Source organism: Agelaius phoeniceus, chromosome 2 (assembly GCF_051311805.1).
Source record: "Agelaius phoeniceus isolate bAgePho1 chromosome 2, bAgePho1.hap1, whole genome shotgun sequence".
In the NCBI taxonomy this organism is placed as follows: Eukaryota; Metazoa; Chordata; class Aves; order Passeriformes; family Icteridae; genus Agelaius; species Agelaius phoeniceus.
Window position 1 is genome coordinate 70,222,930 of NC_135266.1, and position 19,509 is coordinate 70,242,438.

A 19,509-nucleotide genomic window follows, 5' to 3' on the forward strand; every position below is an offset into this window, starting at 1 on the left:
TTTTTTAAGTGCATCTAACACTCAGCAACTTCTAGTACTTCATTTTAACTGAAGATTGGTGAAATTGAGTTTTACATGAAACAGAAGATATTCTGATTATGGGAAAGAAGACTATGGGACTATGAGAAAGAAGTTCACGCATTATATATTAACGGCTCCTATATAAATATATGGTATATATCCAACTGTTCCCTATTTATTTCTAAATTAATCTTTTTCATGTATTTAGCCATTGCTTTGAGTGTGTTATACTCCTTCGTAATGTGTTTGCTGTTAAGAATACTAGTTAGCAAGAGGTGAAAGCAAAAAAATCAGGCCAAATATCTGGAAACTTGTACCAAATCAGGAGATCTCTGTTTTTTACAGTCAGAGCAGAAAGAAATCCCAAAACCTTTTTCTTTTGCAACATGCATCCCACTGGAAATGCAGAGATATCTGGACAATATCCAGTCCCTCCTAAACATTTTCCTTCTACTTTCCAGGGCAGAATAACTCCTCAGACACTCACACCTATCAAGCATATCTTTCCCTAACAGGCATGTTATCTGTGGGTTGTCATTGCCTCTCCAGAAGGCTGGGGAGCTTTGCCTATCACAGGCCTGCCTTGGTGCTTACCTCTTGCTGCTAAGTGTGAGGTAGCTTAAAGCAGGCAGCTCAGCATTACACAAGTTTTTCCAAGAAGCTTCAAAAACCATTTCCAGAAAGGCAGCCAGCTTCAGCTGCTGAAGGGATCACTACTTAACTGTCTTGTGGTCAGACCAATCCCCCAGGCTAAGGGTCAGCCTGAGCAAGGTGCCTATGTCAGGCACAGGAAGAATGTCCCATGTGCCAGGTGATGCAATATTCCAGAAGAAGGGGGAAAACAGCTTTCTGTACTCTGGGGGAAGCCAAGACCCTGCACAGAACTGAAGAGTCATGGGACCGAAAGGGTCCTCCTGCAGCATGCAGCCAAGTGCCTGGGCTACCAAAGCTCAGGTGTATAAAGGCACCTCCAGCCTCAAATAAAGTCCAAGTCCAGGCACCTCTTGGGTGAATGGTGGGGAACCCCAGTACCCCCCAGAGAGCACACCAAAGCTGCCAGGGCTTCTTGTACAATCCATGTGCACACACTCAATACGCCCCCGGAGGAGAAGCATCGCTCTGGGTCTATTCATTGACTGTAGTGTACTAAGCAATTTAAAAAACCCCAACAAAACAAACCAAGGAAGAAATACAGCTCATTTTCCCCCACAGATGAAATGAGAGTGTGGTAATAAGAATAGCTGTGGAGCCTGTTTGCTTGAGAAGCAGCCATCATCCCAGCAGTGTTGTGAGGACACGTCCTGCTGCTCATTTCTGCAGCTGCCTGGAGCCGTGCACTCACTGCACCCCAGGAACACCAACAAGGGCAGATGGGACAAACCTGTGTGGGATGTAAAATATTCATCACACCCGTTTGGTGTAAATAAACATGAACAGTGGGAGTATCCCTGTCTGCAGAAGAGAAACTGCTCGCTGGGCTCTCTTCTGCAGCTCACAGAGCTGCATACACACAACCACTGCTGCCTCTGCACCTCCTGCTGTACTTGGGTTTGCTGGGACTTCTTGGCTGCCCTCACTCTTGCACTTGGGTGACACACTGGCAGGACATCTCACTGTCCAGTCCTTATCCAGTGGTGCCTATCACTGTGACCCTGCAGGTGATCCCAGGCCCTCGGGTGCTCTAGCCCTATCCCCCATACAGCCACTGGAAACACAGATCCTCTTCCCAGAGGGTACCTGAAAGCAGAACAAGCATCACAGTGTGCTTGTGTGCATGCATGTTGTGTATCCACACACAAACACCTGCCTATCTTCCCAAATAAATCCCCTAAGAAACTAAATATATGGTACTCTCCAGATTAAGTCACTTTGACACACCAGTTTTCATCAGGCCTTTTCCTGTTTAGATGCTATATGCTCCAGGACTGGGACGTCATCTTTGTGTCATCCTCAAAATGTCCAACACTTGTTGGGATGATGGTGGAATAACAAAACCTTTAATGTCTTCATTTCTATCAGGAATGCCATATAGAACTCAAATATTAACAAAGAGGAATACATTGAGTCAGCCAAGTGCTTTCTGTTTTCAACAAACCCAGTTCAATCCCATTATCTTTTTGTTCTTTGTTCTGTGTAATTTGATTAAACACAAGCTAATGTTAACTTAAACAGATTGTATTCCACTGGTAAATAAGAAGATAAAAAATTGATTTTTTTAAGTGAGGCTAACCTTTATGTTTTGTGATGGCTAAAACCCTAATATTCCTGCAATTAGAAAGCTGGCACATAGTTGGTTTGATGTACATTTGGCATTGACAGACCTTTATTATAGATAATAAATTGTTCATTTTTTTAGAAGTATTAAGATCACTTGAAAAAGCTGAAGTTCTATTTCACTGATCATTGTTGCCAATATTATTATAATGCCCATGTAGGTCAGTATTGGACATGTCTTTATTAATGGCTGACCTGAGGGGGGTGTAAAACCACCAAACAAAAGTATTGCTGCCAGAGGTGTGAAAACCCCAGCAGGGAAAAGGTAGGGAAGGCCATGGGTGTGTATCTGAGGGCAGGAGAGCTCCTGGGATGCTGTGATGGGCATCAGAGTGAGTGATTAGGTGGTGCCTGAGGTTGGCCACATAGGAAAGAAAGACGTGGATCTGCCAGAGGGACACATTACTGAGAAGTAACCACCAGCAAGTAAATATGTGTCAAGTTACTCAGTGGTCACTGCTTCTTCTGGGAGGGGAACTCAGTATTTGACCTCTCTCTAGGCTGATTCCAACCTTCCTTAGATTTCTGTTCAAAAGTTTCATTTTTAAATGACTTCTGAAGATTATCTGTGAGCTGAGGCATGGCCTCCCCCTTAACAGCAAATTTAAAGAGTGACATTTGGTCTTGTTATAAATACTTTATGCACACAAATATGTGTGTAAAACAAGAGATGCACTGAAAAGTTTGCTTTTGAAGGGAGGCTCTGCTTTTTGACTCTCAAAGAGAGGATGGGATCCCTCTCATCTGGACAGGCCAGGTCTTGTCCACCCCACTGCTAATGAGAGTTATGTTTCCTTATTCACTTCCTGAAAGGTATCTATAAATTTTCATTTGATAAATATTTCTGTTCCCACATGGAAACAGAAAAATTTCTGGTGTGATTAATACTTTCATATATGAACTTTGCACCTACTGATCTACACGAAATTGTAAAGCCTTTGTTCTGTTACATTCTTACTAGAAATTTTGGTAGAATGCCTCTGGGGAGTAATCAATTAATCAATTAAAGGAAAAAAACCTCCAAAAACCAAAACACCAAAAAAGCAAATAATGATTGATCTGAGGATATTTCCTCTTTGCTGTAAGAGAGGAATTTAAAAGGCATGGAATTCAAAAGAGGTACACATTTCCATCGATTCCTTTGCTGAACCTAAAGAACAGCAGGAAAGCACTGTGGTTTGGGTTTTCCCTGTCCTCTGCATGATGAGAGGCCACAGTAGCACTGCACCCAACTACTCATCACTGCTTTTCACACTGCTTCCAATGTGTTGCCAAATCCCTCAAGCTCAGACATATACCCACCCTGGAGGCTGCCAGCATGCCAAGAGCCACTTCTGACTCTTATGTGCTTTTCCTCTGAATGCAGTATAAAATCAAGGCTGTCAAAGTTAGTTGCTTACACAGAGATCAATAATACAAACAAAAGGAGAAAATAAATCCACTTTTACCTGATGCTTGGCACGCATCCTAAAAATATTTCTCTTCAAGGACAACATGTAAATAAAGAGGCCTTTAATTTTTAATGGCCATTTAAAACTCTTCAAGGGGAACATTAGAATGCCTGGGGCTATTTCTTTTTTATCTCAAAATTTAAAATATTTATGTGTAACTAGCCAAGTGTCTCCATTTATGTGTCTCCAGCCAAGGATACGAACATAGTCTAATTTGTTTGGGGTTTTTTTTCCAAAAAAATGCCATGTAACTAAACCAATGCTTCCCGGGGAAGCATATCACCTTCCAAAACTAAAATTCACAATTTTGTCACAGCAGTGTCTCTAAGAAGGTCACTGAGGACACAAGGAGAAGCCATGAGGTTCCCTACACCTTTTTCCTTCTGTTTTGCAGGGCCTGAAGTAGAGCTGGCCATGCTGTCTGGAAGCAGTGTAAAACCTCAAAGGATGAGGAGGGGAGAGATACTCAGCTGCTTTAAGGTTCCTTTTCCTATAGCCCCTTACCTACTCATTACCTGACTTTTAGCATGTACAACAAATAAGCAGGGGGCCTGCAGAAGGTGATTTCCTTAATTTCACAAACCCCAATCCATTCCTTGGGTAGACTGACCATGTGTAAGCGGCCTACAGGTCCCATTCCATCAACAGAACTTTCATTGTAATGTTTGCACGTAAAGGACTACACCTCTGGATTCTTACTGCCCTGTTTTACCATAACTAATAGCCCCACATACCAAACTTTGTGCATTTCTCCTTAAAAACCAGTTCAGAAAGCTCTAAATGATGACAGACCTTATTTCTATTTTTTTTTTCCTCCCAAGTAAACAAAGTATTTTGTTTTCCTTGCAATACAATGTTTTTGATACATAGCCCTAAACTGTCAGTGTTTGATGAGACCAAAGTGTATTTTTTTTCAGGACACAGAATGAAAATATTAAGCTGCTCTCACTGCTCTGGTCTTCATCAGGAGCAATGAAAAGAATGAACTTGCTCAATACAGGACACGTAGCCTAACTGTAATAGTGGGGAGGGAGGAATGGCACTTTTCTAAGGACTATTCTTGGGCCAAATTCAAACATATTTTGCAAATGCTGGGAAAGCATTACCCCTGAAAGCCAGAAGGTCAATCTTTCTGATAGTGCTGGCTGCTTTCCACTCTGCTAGCAACAGGCACGAACAATAGATATATTTCTCTTGAACTTCTTCTCTGAGACATTTGTGAAAATAAACCATTTTCAGCTTAGCCTGAGATAATCCCTTGAAATGTTAGCCCAAATTAATGTTTTGGAGGCAGTGGTGGGAAGTGCCAAGCGACTTATAAACAGCATTACCAATTTTGCCTCTAGCACAAGTGGTCATTAGCATCTGGCCAAGGATGTCACATGACACTGGGTGGCACATTGTCCATTCACAGGACAGGGACATTCCTCTCAAAAAGACACACCAGCACACACCTATTCGTTATCTGAATGAGGGAAAAGGTTTTTCTTGCCCTTCGTGGATTTTGCAGGATATTCCCGTGTGTGTTTACTTTTCTGGAATAGTAAGAATGTAGTAATACATTCTGGAATGTATTATATATGTATATTATATACACAATATTGTATAGCCATGATCAGATGTGCAGACACACGCTCTCACTCTCTGGTTACTGGTGACATGCCTTTCCCAGTCCTGGTAGATACAAAGTTCTGGGATGTCACCAAACACTGCAGGGTTGTCCCAACTCATGTTCAGAATATCTCAGGATTTGTAGATCCATTTCCCACAGACAAAATCAAATCCATTTCCCACACCTGTCCTGAGGAGTTTCTCCCCTGATGAAAACCATATCAAGAGGCCATGCTGCACATCTGGAAACTCCTCCAGGCCCAAGCAGTGTACAGGACAGACTACCCCAGCATAACCCTTTCCCACACCTGCTCCCACCCTTGAGGTCTGCAGCCCAGAAAGGATCCCTTCTCCTCATGTCCTGGAGCTGGAGAGTCCTCCTCTGAAATTTCAGAGGCAGACCTAGGACTGCACTTTCTGCCTGCTGGGGCTGGCTGGATTGCAGAGATCCATTAGCCCAGTTTCCAGGACCTCGGTGCAGTTTGGCCACAACAGCCTTCAACACAAACACTTCTGTGCTGTAGTAGAAATAGGAAAATGGATTTTTTCCCCTCCCTTTTTTTTTGTCCAGAAATATTTTCTCTCCTGGATTTGTCACTTTGGGTCACTCCCCTTTAGATGGCACTGTTACCACTTCCAAGAGAGATCGCTGCCGGGCACTTCTGTGAGCAGGGCTGACACTGGGCCAGGACTGCCACTGTCACTGGGTCAGCAAGCTATAGCAGGTCAGGAGTGATCCAGACCAGGGCTCTGGAAATCTCTGCTCTAAAAAGTCTTCCTGGTATCATTCCAGCTCCTGCCAGCCAGTTGTTCACTCTGCCGTACCAGCACAGCACAAGGGCTGCATTGGCAAGAGGAACATCTGACAACCTTAAGGACAAATTTAATCTGCTCCTCTTCAGAATCAATTTGAAGCAGTTCCAAAAGTCAACAAGAGTCATGTGCATATACGAGGGTCTTAAGTTAACACATCTGCTAATTAAATAATAATTAAAAGCCATGCTCTGCACAGGCACTGCAATCATTACTTTTCATGCTTATGTCAGAACCACTGCTTTAATATCTTTTACATCTATTGCCTCAGTTATCACCTGCTTTGATTGCCTAGGCTTTTCCTAAGGATAGAAAATTGTTTTAAGTGGCATTTAATGGGTCTGCATTAAATACTGCTACATGTTGTGCACTTCTAGATGCCAATTAAAAGAATCTTGCCAATTAAGAGCATTTTCAGCTGAGGAAGAGAGATGATTCCAGGATACCATTCAGCAGTGGTCTGAAACAGTCAAAAAACAAATCCAAAAAATGATAAGAAAATATAATTTATGTACTCTTAAAGCACTCAGAGAAACTGGTGGTGTGGTCCAACACTATTTATTACATACAACACTCTCTTTCTACACAGCTAAACATGTCTGTTGGACCACTTGCCTTGGTGCTTTCATCAGCTTTGGAAAGAGAAGAGAAACAGTGTGAGCAAAACAACAGAGCCATAGACATGGGCCTACTTGCACCTACTTACCACCTACACTGGTCCTTACGCTGTTTTTAAGACTCAGTCCTGTCCTCACTGCCTAGGACCATATTTTACAACAGAATTTAGGTCCAAATCTGAGAAAAATCTATGTTTTGAACATTATTTTGCTGTCATGTAAGGAGAGAGAGACATTGGACACAAACTACTATCAGTCCAGAAGTGGCTCCCCAGTATCAAAATAGGAGACACAAGAGTGGAACTGCTAGCTGGACAAATCAACCCCAAACTTCTTGGGAATAAGGCTGCACCCTTTTATCAAAAGAATGTTTTTCCTTTGCCAAACTGCAGTTCCACTCAGACCTCAATCATTTTGTCTGCAGGGTTCTCAGCAACAGATACACCCAACTGTTATTATTTTTATCATGTGAAAAGTTGGTTTATTTTTTCCCATGCTGCCCTAACCCAAAGACAGCCAACTCAATTTTGCTCAAGCTTTCAGACAATAATGCCACTTCAGAAAATGTCTACAGATTGTATTTTTGAATGACACTCAAAAACTTGGAAGCCTGTGTCTATGTTGCAAGACAAATGAGTGCCCAGTTACACAACTGCTTGAGTAGTCCCAGATTGTCCCACTGTATGTAGGCTCCCAGCTTTAGCATCAAATTTAAGAGTGAAGCAGCCTTACTGCTCCCTGGAAGTCTCAGAAGAGACAGGTGAGTGAGTCAAGCAGAAATTCAGGTCTTTTGTGCTTTAAATAGTCTTCATGAAGTGATCACCTGCCTGCATGAACTAAAAATGGAGCCTAAAGCAGCCATACCTCCTAAAGGAGGTACCACATCTGCATGGATCTGGAACAAATCTACCTAATCCTGCCCAAACCTGAAGGTGCTTAAATTCTACAGGTGTATTATTTTTCACCTCCAGGCACTGAGAGGAGCATTACTGAAATCCCCAGCTGACCTGAGAAATACAGAGGAGCTGGGAATGTGAGGTGCAGCTGTGCTTGGCCAGACTTTGTGAGGATGCTGTTAAATAAAGACACCTGAGCTGTTCAACTTAGGAGGCATTTTCAGGACAGATCCAATATGCACCAACAGCAGAGCAGTCATATCAAAGCTCAGGTCCAGCAGCTGTTCTCATTTAAAACATATCCAGAGGAGATGAAGGAGATATGAGAGTTCCTTCAGCAAATTGTGAATGAGGCATGTGATGAAAAATCTCTCCCCAGTGGACAATGGACAGACAAAGCTGAGCTGACACTGCTATGCCCTTTTTTATTTCCCTCTGATTTAAACAAGGATACTCCACAGCCAGCTCAGAAAAACCACAAACAAAACAACAATAACAACAACAACAAAAAACCTGACAAAACACCACCAAACTAAAAAAAAAATCCAACAAAAAACCTCCCCCCAAAAACACAACAAAAGCCTAAATCCACCCAAAAGTGTTTAGAAATACCTAACAAGTCCTGAAATACAGAAATGTCAAGTCTAAAGAAAAATATGGAGGGGGGATCTCCTGGGAAGGTATTTAAAATATTTAGGACATTTTAAAACTCCTTGTTTTTTCAGTTCAGTGAATCTTCTCTGGCAAGAGCAGCTCCTACTTAGGGAAAAGTGTGAACTGTGGTTATTTCTTCAAAGGCAACCTTTCCCACTAATATTAAAACCCTCAAAACTAGTATTTCAGAATTTTAAAGACTGACTTAATTTAGGTTTTGTTTCCTTGCTTTTCTTTCTCCCATGTAACACAGAAAATTTATTCTTGTCTTTTCCATAAGTAGAAAAACAGGCCATTAAGGGTATTATCCAAGCCTTGGGTCCTACTGCTGGTGATTGTCTGCCTGTTTTACAAGGTAGCCAGGACACCAGCTTAACCTGGGATGTCATAAAATACATGGGCATGGTGTGAACGACCTCAGAACCCAGCTACATTTCCTAGATCACTAAACAGCTTTTGAAACAAGCAATACCTTCAAGTCTTTCATGGTTATTTTGGTTGTCTTAAAATGTATTCATTTTGACTTGAGTGAATAAATAAGGTTCTCTATTTACCAGCAACATTTTCTTTGTGTTCTCTATACCTGCTGAGTGTAATCTTCTGCATGCTGAGATAATGTTATCCTAACATCTTCAGGAGCTGGCAGCCCTGTGACAGGGACACCCTGCCCGATTCATGGTGAACAGGAAGAGTGGATAATTATTGTGAGAAATCAAATTGCTTCCTTCATCTAACAGCTTTGGTTGCTCACAAGTATTAACTTTCCATTCCAGCTCTAGCAATCAGAGACTGGGCCTTCTAAGTTTCTGCATCTCCTTTACTCCTAAAACCCCAACTTGTAACAAATGCTTCATTCAAAATTCTTCCTTTTTCAAGCTCCTACACCCTTTTTTACAAATATATGGCATCAAATTATTCAGCTTATCAGATTGGACGACATCTACACTTCACACACAATTTCTTTGGCCACCCAATCCCAAAACTTAGTGACTTAACAGAGGTGCCAGATTTCCTTTGTCATTGCGGTTTTCCTTTCTTTAATTCTATGAAATTTGAGTTCCCTTCTCATAATAATAATTGTAAATAATTACATCCTTTGATCCCAAGAACAAATTTTCAGTGACCATGGAATAAATTTGGGCAAGTGACAGGTGTAAAGGCAAAGAATCTTTACAGTGGTAAGAAGCACCCATTGCACTTACCTGCCTGAAAAAGTACTGTGTTGTTATAGCAAAGACATCAAAGCCACAGCTGGCCCTTTTAAGCTCATCTTGGATATTGATTAATTGCCGGGACTGCTCATCACACTTTTCCTTCAGTTTTTGAACAAACTGCTTTTCAGTGTCTCGCCCCTCTCCTGGTTTGGGGGAGAATCCATTCTTTGGGGTGGTTGGCCTTTGCTTGGAATGTCCTACAAAGGAGGGGGGAAGAAAAGAACATTCAGATCACACAGTTTACATGTACAGACATGACCTTTATGTGTTTCTGTGGCCTCTGGGACTCATCTCTACAAAAGAAAAAAGGTCTGTAGCACTCACACAGAGCTTCCAGTCTTTAAAAAAAAAAAAAAAAAGAAATATATTTCATGTTTCTTATGTTTCATGTTTCTTTAGGGGCCAAAGCTCAAAGCTTTTTAATAGTCATCTAGTCATCTCAGGCTCTGAGCCTGAAAGTCTTCTACAAGTTGAGGAGAGCTGTCCTAAGAGTGTATCACTGAGAACTGAGGTTGTTGGAGGAAGGAAGCACCTCACCTCTGCTAGACATCTACAAGAAACAGAGCTCTGCATCTCTCTTGAATGGCAGTGAGAGAAATGGGCACTTCCAGGTCAGGATTCCTCTTATTGATGATGTGGAAAACAGCTAGGTGACATTTCTACTCTACACATGGTTTCTTTGCTCACATGAACCCCCAGCCTGGTGACTCGACAGAGGTGCCAGTTTTCCTTGGCCTTTGCAGATTTCATTTTGCCGCTACACAGGACAACGTGGGGCTGGAGTTGTCCCTCCCTGAATGCAAACATAGCATGGATTGCTTGCTACTGGGATATCACTATTACTTTTTATCTACAATACTGCAGTCTACCTTGAGAGTTCCCCTTGCTCTCAGCTTTACAACGTGTCCAAAACTGCAGCATTTAGCAGATACGTACTGAAGTGCCACCAAGTGCCACACAACGCACAAGAGTTACATCACTGGCTCGGCATGGCTGATCTCTCGGCATCATTGATCACACCAGAATCGCTGCATGGTTTGCCTGCAGAAATAGGCCCAGACAGACTCTGGCTTCTCTGAGGTGCTCCAGGTTGGCTGGAAGCAAGCCTGATGTTGCACAAAGACATGAAAGCACTAGTGTAGCTTGTGTTTAGGGTATAGTATCATATTTCTATCAATGGCACCAGAACTGAAGCCTACTCATGATAAGCCACTTCAGGAAAGTGGGACTTTTTTCCTAAGTTCATATCCTGCTTGAGTCAACTATCCATTTCTGTGGATATACCCAGTTATGAGGATGAAGCAAGAAGGGGCAGTGTTGTGGTGGTATCAGGCTGCTCAAGCCACTGCTTGGAAAATCTGTTCTGTCTTTACCTTCTTTGCTTTCTGAGGACTCTCCTCTGCAAATGTTTATGGCCAGCTGGGCATCACCTTTGCACAGCTTAGTGACTATTTTTGCTACCCTCAGTCTTTCTTGCTACCCTTTTGCTACCTGTCAATTGATGGTCTTTAGCTCATTCCTGAATACTGCCCAGGAACCTCCAGTCCTCAACAGACCCTCCCATTATCCGCCACTTTTACCCTAGAAGCTAAAGTCAGTAAGAAAGAGGGAGAAAATATGAGTTGGACACCTTTGTCCCATGTGTTACTAGAGACGGTGGATATGGGTCTGGAACATTTCTGTGTTAGTAGAAAAGGTTGTTTGTGCAAGAATATGATAAAAGGGGACAGTTTGTAGGTTTATAGTCTTGTAGTATCCAGTTCCTGGAAACAATACAGAAACCATGCCTACAACCAGCCTCCAGCAATCAGTGTGATAGGAGACAGTCTTCTGCCATGAATACTACCTGATTTTCCTAAAAAGCCAAAGAATCCTTCCACAGAGATGCCTCTGATGGTATGAATCTGAGCCAATTTGTAAAGTAGAGCATTACAAATTCCAGAGGTAATTTTGTCAGATGTGCTTTTAGATCTTTTAGATCTTCAAGGCTGTGGTCTGGGCGTGCAAATAGATCCTAAGGGCAGTTTTACAAGACCACCCAGGGGAACAGAATGGCTTCCCCAGAGCAATACCCCAGGAGTGCATTCCTACTTTTTCAGATTCCCAGCTTGTGTGGAGCCACTGGGAGCATATCTTCTATCTTGCCCAGCTACATCCTGGCTCCAGGCTAAGCTTACAAGGTGCCAGCTCCAACAGAGATGCTGCCTCATGTCTCCAAGCATCTCGTGGTGCAACTGCAAAGAGCCACGAGTGCAAAAACCCCTTTGAAACAATGTGTGTCCATGACCTGCATTTGTGACAAAGAATAACATGTTGAGCAGTGTCAAGACTAATGCCATGTTGTTGGAAGACCCAAATTAACAGCACAAGGCATTTTTGTCATTAGGAGAGTTCAAGCAGCATAGCTATTGCCCTTTATCCATTTTTATGTCACTTAAAGCCTGACAAATTTTTTGTGCAATTATAAGAAAATACAGACTCTTCCATTCATACCTCTTAGCTGTGCAGTAGGTAATACCACAAAATAAGAACCTCATAAAAGCAACAGCCATAAATATCTGTCTTTTTAGTACAAAAATCTTGGGTTGTTTAAGCAAGACAGTGATGTTACAACAGAAGGCTTAGGAAGAAGTGTAGGGGAAAGCCCTTGAAATCAGTTCAGTCCTTAATTAAAACAGAAATCTGTCAGGTTGCTTAGTCTTACATCTTTCTAGCCTTCCTGTTCACTGGAAGATTTGAAGTGCACATCTCTGTGTTGTCCTTGTCAGTATTATAAGCTGTCCTTGTAAATTAAATGGTGCTATTCTCCTCAGGGATAAATCTGAATTTCTCGGTTCATTTGGGTCTGAAAGGCAGCTTACTAAGCTTATTCTGCCATTGATGTCTCTCTTCTCTTGCTCTGCACAAAACAGGGTACATATTAATGATGCTGGCCCTTATCCTCAATGTCCTTTTTGCTGATGGTGGGACCAGAGGGGCAGACCCAGTGTGTGCTGAAATCACTGTACCCCTTTGATCCTCTTCAAAACTCCCAAGTCTTTTTTATCTATGTGAGTGTTTGAACTAGGGAGACATAACAAGTATATACCCATAATTAACACTGTCCATGAGGATTTAGATGAGGAATGCAATTTATTCGCCTTTTAACTGTCCAATTTCCAACATTTTGGTAAGGAAAGTGAGCAAATTACTTAGAGACAATTGTTATCAAGCATTCTGTAGAGTGACAGATGCCAGAAGCAGTTGGCTCCATTCTAAAATGGAGTGGAAGGAGAGCCCTTGCATCTATGGACACCTGTTCCTATACACAGATCTCAGGAAGAGCATTCTATCAAAGGATAAAACTGAGGTCCCTGCAAGACTCTGCATCTCAAAACTCCCTTGCAAGTCTTCAAAGTCAAAGCTCAAAAAAATTGTGTCCAACAGTCAAAAACCAGCATTGATAAAAAGGGACTGAATGTGAGAAGGCCAGTAACAGCACTCAGAAATTTTGGAACCTGTTTCATGGCCAGATGTAGCTGTGGTGAAATTACCTGTGAAACACCTTCTCTCCCATCAAAAAGTGTAAAAGATGCAGGAGCTTGTGATTCTGATGGAGGAAAGTCTGTGAATGCCCCTTAGCATCAGCTACACTGCATGTCCTCTTCAAAGGCTGCTTTGAGTATTTTTTGAAATTGTTAAGTAGGTGAAAAAATTGTCATTATTGCTTTGTTATTGCTGAACTTATTTCAAAGAATGCCAAAGGCTACTCTAAAAAAATAAATGAAGATGATGTGTATTTTCCTACTTGATCCTTAGAGTGATCAAGGAATTTACATTGGCTTAATTGCAGACAAGCAAGTGGAACAAGTTTTTAATCAGTCTTATGGATGGAGGTCAGTTACTCACCCTCTCACGAGAATGAAGAAACCTTTGAGGCCTCATGAATTGGATATGCCAAAACTTTAGGCCTTGAAAATTATTAAGTCACCCATGGAGAGGCAGACCTCCTTAAGACAATACAAATACACTGTACAAATATTCCAGTGTTCCATTTTGCTTTGTAATCCTAGTGGAAGCAAATCAGCTGAGCTGTAACACGCTGCTACAGCCACAATCAGTGCTGATGCTTAAACTGGACTCCCACCGCTATAAACACCGGCGAGCTTCTGGTCTGGCACTCTCTGCAACAAATTCTTTGGATCTCTCTGTGATCTCACCAGGTGCAAAATAGCCTGTAAATTATATGACTCAGAGGACAGCATTAAGTTCATCTTTTTACTCTAGTATCTTTGTAAGGAGAAGAATTTTGTGTCCTGTTGGTGCCCGGGAAGATTAAATTTAACCTGCCATTTTATTGATTTTGTTGGTTGAGAAGAAGAAGAATAGAGATTGAATTTAATAATAATGGAGAAACTCTTGGTGCAAGTTATAGGAGCTGGAGAGCTCTTCTACATTATTTATATTCTGCCACCAAATGAAGCAACATGGGGTTCTATCCCTCACAGTTATAACTTAAGTATCACATAGCTGTAGAGATGACATTTTAAGTATTCAAGCAGAGTCTTAAAAATGAGATAACAGAAGATAAACTGCAAGCACAATTAAATCAGTGGGATCACGCACACTCATTTCAGAAGCATTTAGATCAAGCAAAGGCCAGCCTCACAAAAGTCTTTAGGCACCTTATCCATTTATTAATGTACACTCAGTAGACATAAATAGAAACAAGTTCTCTTTGGTTTAGTAAATAAAGAAAGGTATTCTTCAGAAATGTTAAAACCATGTGTTAGTGCCCAATATTGAGGTATAAGTTGATAATGTCCCAATAGCACTTTAGAGGTTTTTTCTATAGATAGTCCCTTTTCCAGTTATGCACAGAAATACCCCAGGAAATTTAGTGCCTCTGCATAGAAGTAAGAGTAGATTCTGAGCCAAACATTATCACTCCAGGCAATTCTCCAAGGTGTCTTTTATTTTGCTGTATGTATCTGTCCTCTTCTTATGTAAGAAAATTGTAATGATAAAAATAAATTCCTCTGCCCTTAAACATGTAATAGCAACAACTCTTTGCTTTGAACGAGAGATGATTGCATGGTTATAACAAAGAGAACAAAAGTCTATTCAGCTCATGCATTGGTATGATAAAGCCTGCTGTAGCCAGCTTAATGAACCTTGGACACAATCAATCCTCACTTAACAATAGTAGGTCTCAGATTTGAGTGTGTTAACAAGAGATGCAAAGTCAACAAGTTTAAATCTTCCCTGAAACATTGCTTTCAGGTTCATAAATACCTGGTGAATGGAGTTTTGTGGCTGTTACTGCAGATTTCTTAGGGGATGAGACAGCTGGTCTGCTAGCATCCTGATCTTTTTGCACTTCTTTCTTCACACCTGTTTTAGGAAAAAAACAATCAAAGGTAGAAAGACACCTGGTTTATAATTCTGTTTGTAACTGCGCAGAACTGTGTCACTAAGATACATATCAAAATGGCAAAATGTATTTCACCAATACATGTCCTGGGCTCTGCACAGAATGATGCTACACAGTGCTTCTGGGTTGGATGCCAACCTGACATGTCTGCAACCACAACTGTGTACATGCAGCTGAGCTGACATGCACGGCACTGAAGAAGGACAGAAGGCCTTGCACACTACCTTGGCTTTCCAGTCATCTGTACCATGACAAATGCCATTAAGGCACAAATAGCTACACAGGTAACCCATCCTATCTGTTCTGAGTGCTGTGTTCTGTCTCTTCACCTTGCTGTGCAACCTCATTCTGGCCTGCAGGAGGAGCGGAAAGGACTGTGCAAAGCTGACTGAAATTACCTGCAGGTCCCTGCCCTGTCACCTTTTCCACAGGTAAGGAAGCTGCCTTTTCTGGAAACCAGCTTTCCAAGGTGGTCTCATGTAGTGAAGAGAGAGGCCAGAACCAGAAGCAGGCAGGATGTGCCAGAGCTGTGCTGGATGTGGCTGCCTGGACACGAGTGTGGGTCTCTGCCTGTGCAGTAAGTCAGGCAGGGACAGAGCTGGGCAAGCACATTCAGGGCACAAACCTACAAGACACTGTGCCAGTGTGGGATGAACCAGGGCATGGAATATTTCTGAGAGAGGCAACTCCATGTCTGTTGTTAGGGCATGGAATATTTCTGAGAGAGGCAGCTCCATGTCTGTTATTATCTGTCCCACCAGTGGAGCTCTCTGCTCGGGGCCTCGGGATGGTCTGCCAGCCATGAGAGCCCTGCAGTCAGAAACTGCCTCTGCACCAGGGAGACACGACTTCCTCTGAAGGCCAGAGTGGCCACCCAAGCTCAGCTCCTCCTGCCCACCCACAGCTCCCATCAAAATAGCTGTGGGGACCATGCTGAGTGCAGTAACATGAGGTCCTGCCCTGCTCCTTTGACCATGGTGTGACAGTCACAGGATCTCAAGCAGAAATTTTTCATCAAAGAAGTAAGGAAAAAGAGCAATTAAAAGCAAACCCTGGGACAATAATGTCGTTTCCTGTTTGCTTTCCTTTTTTTAACCATTAGAGTTTGTTGAGGGTTGCATTTTAGCCTGAAGAGCTGTGTCACAGCACCTGGATACACAGGAAAAACAGAGAAATTTAAGGCAAATCACTTGCTATAGAGGGAAAACAAAATTTGCCTTATTGACTTTCCCCTCTCTTATGAATATGTTCACAGATATCTTATAGGAAAATGTCCCACAGAATCTGAAGTATCTGAAGCAGGAAAAAAAAATCAGATTTTCTTGGTGGTGCCTAATGACAGTGGCAGTCCAAAAGCTAACACTATCTTCTATTTTGCTTAATACAAATGGGACCTGGCTCTTTCAACAGCGGAGAAAAATTATAATTTGATATGAGGATCATAATCTTGAGGGACACTTACTGCCTCACTAGTTTTCTGCTCCCTCCAAAGCCGCACCTAGTTACAGCTGCAGTATATACAGGTTTATTTCTGATGCATCTTTCACCCTTCCACTTCTGCCTGCATCAGGACTTGCATGCAGAGAGCTGCAGACACAGCATTTGCCACGCACCAGAAGCTGAGCTGCATAATTCCTAGCACTGTCTCTCAGCATTTGCTTGCAGAGTGCTTCTGGAAAGAGCACATGCACCTGCACGTCCAACTGTTTGTGGGAGGAAAGGATGGGACAAGTTCTAAAACCCTCTTTGACTCTCTTCCACTGTTCATAGGCAAATCACACCATCAGCTGTCAGGGGCTTGTAAAGCCTGAACACTTGCTCATGCCTTTACTTTTGTCCATCTCCATTTCCTCTGCTGTTCATAAATACAACATGTTGAGGCTAAGATTCTCATTTGTGATTAATACTTTTCACAGTGAGGTGACAGAAGATAGAAATTGCCTGTGCCTGCCCCCTATTACACTGTACTTTACTACAGAGTAGGACAGAAAAGGTGCCCTTCTCATTACTAAGAACCAACCTGAGATAGCAGCTGTGAGACAAAACCAGGGCTTGTTTTATAAGACATAGTTTATATAGTTATAGATTCAAGCATCAGGTAATAAGGCTTTGGCTTTTCTGGGGCATTCAAAATAAAAATATAATGTACAAATGGGCCATATACAGAGCTTCTCCATAAATTTTGCTATGCCAGATGCCAAACACAGACAACAGTAGAGAAAAGTGTGTGCTTTCCTTATGCTTTCTTTAGGCATGTAAATAATTAACTGCTTTTGGTTTTGAGACATTTTCCATGAGGAACACCTGGGGAATTCACTCAGTTCCTTGACCTTAAGCACAAAACAAGAATCAACTGCCCAATTAGAGCTTGGTTGAAAAAAATTGGAGCAAAGAAGCCCAGGAATTTGCAGAGGGCAGGGCAGGGTCTGTGCAGAGCAGTGGGAGCTGTGTACGGGTGCTGCCTGGTAGGCACAGCTGCATGGGGGACATTGGCTCCACAAAGTGGAAGACCAGCAGGAAGAAGGTGCAAACACAAATCAGGGTAAGGAAAGATAAATAGGACTAATAACAAGGAAGATCAGTGCCCTTGTTCAGTTTAAAAGACTGGGAGAGCTCTTGAGGTCTGGTGGGGCAGCAAGAGGGCAAGGGAGGAGGGGTTGTGCCACAAGGGAAGAGCCAGTGCCCAGCACAGCCTGGCTGGGAAGGGGACAGGGACACATGGATATTATTCAACTTCTCCTTCATAAGTAGGAAGGCTCTGGTGGCCTCTCTGTGGCCTTCCTTAGAGGAGAGGGATTTAGAAAGCACACAGCAGGCAAAAGGAAGGACGGTCTGCGGGAACAAACTGTTATCGTTTTGCTAAGCTCATCACCCACAGGGAAATTTTAGGGGAAGAGCCATCCCTGGCATCAGACCTCATATAAGAGCTTGAGCTGAATGCTTTTCTAAAAATGGGGCTTGTTCTTGTCTTTTGAAACAACAGCTGTTAGTTGGTTCAAAGAGAAACACTCAGAAAACATGTTGATTTCCTGCAGGGAAAATAAATCTTTAGATTACAAGTGTTTGGGCCCAGATTTTGTCATTTCACAGAAATATAGAATTTCAAGTTTAAAATATCTGAGGGAGAGCACTGGTGTAGTAATTAGCATAATGTGCAGTAGCGCCGAGTATGGTGCAGCAGGAGGTTATAAAGTTTGATCTTTTCTAGCTTGAAGTGTATGAAAAGTAATTCAAAGACTAAAATGCACAAAAAAAGGTCTGATGCTCCAGGGTAACTCAGGAAACAAGACAAACATTATTCAGTTCTTATTACAGGCCTGAACACATGTAAAACCTCAAATCATATTCTGTCATATATATTTTGAAATGTCAAAAGGTGTTATGATTTTCTTCTAAATTCGTCTTTTATAATGTATATTAAATCTGATCTGGAACAAAATTTATTCAAACTCTTAATGTTATTACTCACAGACTGGAAATATGGAATTCCAATTAGCTCTGTGTTAAATGCCTGTGCATTAGCCTTACTCCTGCATAATCAGGGCTTTTAGCACTGAGATTCCTAGCAAAAAGCTCCTGGTATCTCAGGAACTACCACTAACTTCCAGGCTTTCTGGAACACTTTCCAAGGTTCTGCCAACTCCTACCACTGAGAGAGCTCATGCAATGAGAAGTTTTGTTTCTGGTAGCCAGTAATCAAAGCCACAAAGTACTAATTTTTATGTGAATCTACATTCCATTTAAGGTTAGAAATCTCTCAACATTTCCCCTCTTTTAAAAGGTATACTTGTGTAAAGAAAGGGATATTTCAGGCCAAAAGAGAACAATGAGCATAAATATTTGTTTGTCTTCTCTGCTAGTGTGCTTACAACATTTTCTCTTGAAAAAGGCCTCTAAAACACACAGTTCTGTAAAGGTATTTACATTTCCTAATTGATATACACAGCCTGCTCCAAACGAAATAGAAGGAGCAAATGCAAAATAATTAGAAACACGAGGCAAAACGTTCCAGAAATCACTTAAAAAATAGCAGATAAACAAAGCCACTTCTCCATTCCCCCAGCAGTGCTGAATGCTAGCCTAGGAACCAGAGCAAAATACACCTTATCCAAGACATCTCCTCAAGCACTGCAGAATCAGCACTTGTATTTGCCTGTACGTTTTTGAGTCTTCAAAAGCTACTATACTGGGATAGGCTTCAATTTGCTTTTATACTTCAGACTGAAAGCAAGTTAACAAATTGTACATTGAGTATTTCTTCCAAAACAAATCCTAACATGCTGTAGACATCATTAACAATTCAATGGGAGTAACTGCATTCAGAAGGATTTCAACTGTTCTCAGGAGTATTTTATAAGTTAACTAATGCAGTTTGCAAGTTTAAAAAAAAAAAAAACAAACCCAAGGAAATATCTTCAGTCAGTCACAGACACAGGGAGCCCCTTTGAGCTTTCTTCTGCCTTTCCCCCTGATACCCACGACTAGTCATGTCCTTGGTGAGTAATGACACATCCCTGCATGCATTGTTTGAGACAAAATGAGCAA

The 19,509-nt window shown here is 41.9% G+C and overlaps 1 protein-coding gene across 4 annotated transcripts in view; it reads right to left on the bottom strand.

The window, feature by feature from the left end:
• Positions 1–19,509, bottom strand: part of MTUS2 (microtubule associated scaffold protein 2) — a 263,446-nt gene that overhangs the window by 40,850 nt on the left and 203,087 nt on the right. For all 4 annotated transcript variants that reach the window (XM_077173823.1, XM_054627789.2, XM_077173825.1 and 1 more), the window contains 2 exons: positions 14,826–14,924; positions 9,540–9,748 (listed from right to left, as the gene is read on the bottom strand). In XM_077173823.1, coding sequence (XP_077029938.1) covers positions 9,540–9,748; positions 14,826–14,924 — 308 coding nt within the window. The remainder of the gene's footprint in view (positions 1–9,539; positions 9,749–14,825; positions 14,925–19,509) is intronic.